At 36.8% G+C, this 5,828-nt stretch overlaps 1 protein-coding gene across 6 annotated transcripts in view; it reads right to left on the bottom strand.

The window, feature by feature from the left end:
* Positions 1–132: 132 nt before the first annotated feature.
* The window catches only part of INTS6 (integrator complex subunit 6), an 82,246-nt gene continuing 76,550 nt past the window's right edge, over positions 133–5,828 (bottom strand). For 5 of the 6 annotated variants that reach the window (XM_072976188.1, XM_072976190.1, XM_072976191.1 and 2 more), the window contains 3 exons: positions 3,511–3,879; positions 2,365–2,458; positions 133–751 (listed from right to left, as the gene is read on the bottom strand). In XM_072976188.1, the coding sequence (XP_072832289.1) occupies positions 658–751; positions 2,365–2,458; positions 3,511–3,879 (557 nt within the window). In that variant the 3' untranslated portion in view covers positions 133–657. The remainder of the gene's footprint in view (positions 752–2,364; positions 2,459–3,510; positions 3,880–5,828) is intronic. The other variant, XM_031684575.2, reaches the window with a different exon arrangement.

The raw sequence follows: 5,828 nt of genomic DNA, 5'->3' as shown, positions 1-5,828 counted from the left end.
TAGCTTTAACAAATGTGAACTTCAAGTGGTGTATTTTTCCAATGCTGAAAAGCAAGGCCTTAAAATTCCATTATCTTAAGATGGTTTTAAATGGTCACTTTAAATGTGATTATTTCCTAAACCACACAAGAGTAAAATAGAGCATTTATTGATGGAATAACAAAAGTGCTTTTCTTAAATATTCTTCAAAATACATTTGTACAACTTACAATAATATATCCAAAATAACTGTATATACAAAACATTGCCTAGTTTTAATGTATGTGCTTTTTTCCCCAAAAATTACAAAGTAACTTTTTAATTTTTTGGCAAAGTTCAACCTTAACAGAGGTGACAATTTTAAAGGTTGGTTTAAGAAAATAGAACCTGAGGGAAATTGACACGCAAGAGTCAATGACAAGCAAGAGATTTGGAGGAGTATTTTTAGTTTGTTAAATAAAAATGTTTTTTTAGAGTGATACTTCTCACATTACAAAAATAAACCAAAATGAAGAAAAGGTCACTGTAAAATGATGGAAAAAGGATCTGTAGACTTGCTCTTAGTATTTCAAAAAGCCAACAATGCATGTCAAAAAATGAATGCAAGATCACAACAGTCTTGTATTTACTTTGTATTTGGAGAAGGTAGTGAAATAAGTGGCCACATTCTGTTTTCTTTTAATTGCTATTAATATGGTTGATCTGATTGGCTCTTCGATGAATTTCATCCAAGAAGTTCTCCAGTTGTTCTATTAGCATTCGTTTTTTAAACCTGTATAAAAAAAATAAGTAATAGTACTCTCAATTTCTTTTTAAACAAATAGTTATGTATCAGTATAATTTTTTTTTTAAAGAGAGAAAATGAGTTGGGAAGATTTTTTTAAGTGAAATTAAAGTGAAAGATTAACTTTATGATATATGAAATCTCTTGGAAGACTGGCAAATTATGTCATCAGTACAGTATTATATAGTTTGTTCCTAAAACAAATAATCTAGGCCTAGGTACAATGGGAAAGAAGTTATTCCTTCCACAACCAAAAAGAAAAAGATGGGGAAAACCCCTAATAAACACAAGGGTTATAAATATTCCAGCAAAATCTGGTCCCCCAAAGCAATGACTCTCTGAAAGTTGAATGTTAAAAGGAATGTGAACAAAATATGAATACAATCCCCAACAAAATGGAAGCAGAAATGAAAGCTGGGCAATCACATTTAAAACCACGGTGTTCTACTATTGCTATCTGAAAGCTAGCAGATCAAAGATAATCAGACATATGTAGTACAGGATAAAGCAGTTAAAGTTCAAGTGGCAAGTCTTTTAATTTTTCCCTAATAAATATAGTAGACTAAAACTGCATTTGTCTATGTTAGTAGTAATTCTGCTGATGCATTTTAGAATATCCAAAAACACTGCCCAATCTATACCTACTTCCTCTCTACTTGTAAACTAATGTGACTAGCTACCATATTACACAACTCTCTGAAAGATGGCAGAAAGGAGGGCAGGCCCCAGGAACACAGCTAAATCCATGAAGAAGTTTGAGCTGACAGAATGTTACATAAAGAGCAGGACAGGTGAAAAACTCTAAATAAATATGAAAAGTTATATAGCCTTATCTTGAAACCTCAAAGTGGCCTATCCTCTAGTCACTCATTAAAAAAAGAAATTAACTTTTTTCTTAAACAAACAAACAAAACCTTTATGTGTATGTAGCATGGACAAAACTGGGGGACTAAATAAAAGGTGGGTATTTTGGAAGGTCACATTAGATAAACCCTAAGGTTTCTTAAAAGTACTAAAATTTTTAAAGTATTGAAGGAAAAACAGAAAACCCTTTTTTACTCACTAAACTCATACAACTATGCTTTCCAGTTAATTGCATTTTGTAGTTACCATTTATAACCTCGATCCACATTCCCTGTACTAAAGTACATAATCCTGGGCTACTGAAGAGCAATCAGAATAAGGCCCATTTGTCCAGCTCTGGTTCCCTTAATTACATTCCCACAAACAAGTGAACTGCATTTAAATATCGCCTTTCAAGGTTACTTCTAATCACTAATTAATATTAACTGTAGTTTAAATATACAAAGGAGAAAAATTAAAGACTATAAAATATAAAGACACCAAAAAGCCACAGAGTAGGATAAATGAGAATTAGCAAGTATCTGTAATTTGTAGGGAGAAAAGGCCCATGATTTCTGAAGAATTTGTGACTATTCTTTAAGTGAAATTCTTTCACTAAAATAAAAAGAGAAGTACTTATATACACATGGGTGTGTCATATACATGCATAACAAGTATAAAATAGATCCCATTAAAATATTAAATCTATAAACTAGGGACTCATTTCATCGTATCATAATGTACAACAGATCATTTACCTTGATGCTTCTTTAATGACATTTTGTAAAAATATTAGTCTTGTTTGTAAACTGCCTTGCACATGCTTCAGTAAAGTGAAGATTCTTTCATATTCTTAAAACAAGAGAAGCAAAAAGAAAAATTAAATGGCTTTACTTCACACTTACTCAGTATTTTTCTATTGCAGTTTACTATAGCAAGATATCCTAAGAAAACCAAAAAATAGTCTACACTGCTCATTAGAGATTTTATAATACATACATTTCATCATACATCAACAAAGATAAAATAACTTATCACACATTGCTTAAAAGTTCTCATTAAGGTATCAAACATAAAGCTCTGAAGGATGAGTAAATCGCTTTTTGGTAGTGCCACTGAAAAATAAGCAGTGGCTTTTACAAAACTCTATCCCTATGGACTTAAATTCTAAATTACTGCTAACCTGCGGCAGAGGGTATAAAATAGAGGAAAGAAAGACAAACAATACAGGTTAAGAGTGCTATTTCATTTCAAGTTTGCACATAAAACTCTGCCAAGGACTATAAGCTCCTCAACAGCAGGGACTGAGTCTTACCCACTTCTGGACCACACATGGGTCACTGTACCATCACAGCAGGTGATCTGTCAATATCTGAATGGATGCCAATATTGAAATTTTATCTCACAAAGTTCTTTTGTATTCATGTAATAGATAGCTTTTATAATTTTAGTTTTTTGACCCAAACATATCCCTGATTATAGTTTATAGTTTAAATCTTTAAAGTTAAGATGGTGGGTAGGTACTATGGCAAGAGTGTTACAAATATAAAGTCATTTAAATATTCACTACATCTTTGGGGGTTTGCAGTTACATTAAAATCCCAGTTGCTGGTTGGAATAATTCTCAAGACTCTGGGGTCCTGTCATAGTAGGAGCCCCACGTAGCTCATCTGTGCGCTCTTCCTCTACTCTCAGCCCTCCTGCTCACCACACCTAGCAGAGCACGCTGGACACAGCACATATTCAGGTGCTTGTCAGCTGAATAAGGAATCAAATCATGTAAGTTCATATGTTGTTCAAGACTGATCTAGAATCAGAGCTATGCTTTTAGTTAATTTGACTTTTTTTTCTTTTTTGAGCACACATAGAAATAAAATCTGGTGTTCGTCTGCAATTATACATACTTCTTCCTGGCTTTCGGATCTCTTTCATTATTTGTGCTTTTAGTTCAGTGTTGACCTCTTCATGGCTTCTGCAATGCATCAATTTCTTTCCTTTGTTTAGTGAAGATGCTGGTATATTCTCCTCAGGACATTGTTCTTTATCTCTTGGCTCCTCATGATTTTCTAAAAATCCACCAACAGCAAGGTCATTGGTTCCTAAATGATCATGACCAAGAGCCTCTGTGTGATTGGTTGGTCGTTCCAGTAAACTGGCTGCAGATGTTGAAAATTCAGTATCCATAGCATTTGGTGTAGTATCTGATGAAAGCTGGTCTGCAACATGATTTTCAACCACATCATCTATTGTCGAATCATTAGTGGCTTCTGAAACTAGAAACAAAAATAAGGGAAAAAATGATGAGAGCCAATTTCAAAACACACAGTAAAGAAACAATTTATAGCAAATCACACCTGATCTCCTTGACTGATGCAAATTAATAAATAATGTGATATGGCTATTAAGCTTTGACAAATATATGCATGGAGCATATGTGAATGTGAATTTCAACGTGAAACATTCATAGTATTTACAAAATCTGTACAATTTTTGCCCTTAGTGGGGGAAAAAGCCAGTTTCAAACAACTTTTAGTTCTCTGCTTTATTCTATGGCAATTTTGTTGAGTAATTTAATGCTTTAGGGGAATATTTATCATCAAGATTATCATGGTTATCTTTTCCTTAAAGAGCCTTAGTTTACTCCAACCCACCTCTGCCTTATAAAGTTATCATTTAGAAGCAAAAGTGAACACAGGGAGTTTATTTAAATGGATCAACTTTCTGCAACAACCTGCCACCTAACAGGTCATTCCCCAGAGCCCCCTTTTCTTTTAACCGTCCATCTGGTCTTCATTACTTGAGCAGTGCAGAACAGCCAGTGCCCCTCTTTCAGCTCACTAGACCACTACACTTAAAAAACTTGCAAGCTTCCCACTTAATATTAGATTATTAAACTTGCTCCCCCACAGAAGCAGCTGAATTCTAAGGTCCCTGATTGCTCACCACACCAGGACACCAGCTGAATTCATCTCTCCTTCCCTCATTCTCATTTACTGTCCAAAATGTAAACTCATCCCTGCAAGTCCCCCGACTTCCGACCCCCTACTAAGTCCTATCCCATGGTCTGCAAACTTTACTGAACGTTCACTACGGCAACTCCCACTTTAACTGAAGCCAAACTCACCTGCAAAGAACTTGCTCTCCTTTTCAACCTGAAGTACAAACTACTTTCTCGCACACACTCTCCACGGACTTAACATAAGGATGTGGAGTCACTGATTCCTCCCCCTTCCAGTGCCACCTCAGGATCATTTATCCACGCCCGCCTATAAAAACTCTTGTTCTTCTGAGATTTCACTATGCTACTCCACCCATCCTCTCTCCTCAGCACTCTCTTTACTGCTCTCCGGGGCACACCTGTGGTCACGGGGGTCTCTGGCACCCGGTTCACAGATTTCCTCCCACCCCATGTCCCTGAGGACGTTATTCGGAGTCCTTACCACTCCAAGCGTGGTCTGTGGACAAGCAGCACTAGCACCATCAGACAGCTTGCTAGAAATGGTCATCTTAAGCCCAACCCAAACAATGAATTAGAATTTGTGGCTTAACTTGACCTGCCCATCCCTGCCCATCCCGTGATTCACATACACCTTAAAGTTTGAGAAATGTTGTAGTATGTGACATCCACATCTAAGGACATCACCTGCCAAGAACCTGGCCTCCCAACTCCTCAGTTTCTCATCTGCAGAGTACTTTTCTATCCACATGTTTGCTTCTCAAGCCAAACACAGATCCAGGGATGGAGGCGCATGACCTCATTTTTGCAGTATTCCTGCTATTGCTCTTGAACTCAGCCAGACTTTCACTCCAGCAATTCCTCCACTTTCTCCCTCATATTTGTCACATCCCTTCTACATTTCCACTTTCATATCTATCCAACTTATATCCCATAATGTATCACTTTTACCAATGTCCTAAATTCTCATTCTGTTGTCATCCCATGACACTTACCAGGCAAAATCCCACATTTTATAGACGCCGTCTGTCTGCTTGCTCCAGCCTTACACATGGAATGATGAGCAAGCACTACTGGAGAAACAGGAGCCAGCTCTGCAGAGTGGTCACCACCCCTGCCTGTCCTTGGATCTCAGCACTGCCTAGCAACCTTTAGCACAACCTCTCCTCCCTCTCCCACAAAAAAATCACTCGAACCTTTGCCACTCTTAACCATCTCTGACTTTCCCATTCTCTCCTTCCTCTCAGCAGTATACGTCTCCTCCCA

The sequence above is a fragment of the Vicugna pacos genome, chromosome 14, assembly GCF_048564905.1.
Source record: "Vicugna pacos chromosome 14, VicPac4, whole genome shotgun sequence".
Taxonomy (NCBI): Eukaryota; Metazoa; Chordata; class Mammalia; order Artiodactyla; family Camelidae; genus Vicugna; species Vicugna pacos.
The sequence above is the reverse complement of the archived record's forward strand: the minus strand, read 5'-3'. Positions and strand labels throughout refer to the sequence as shown.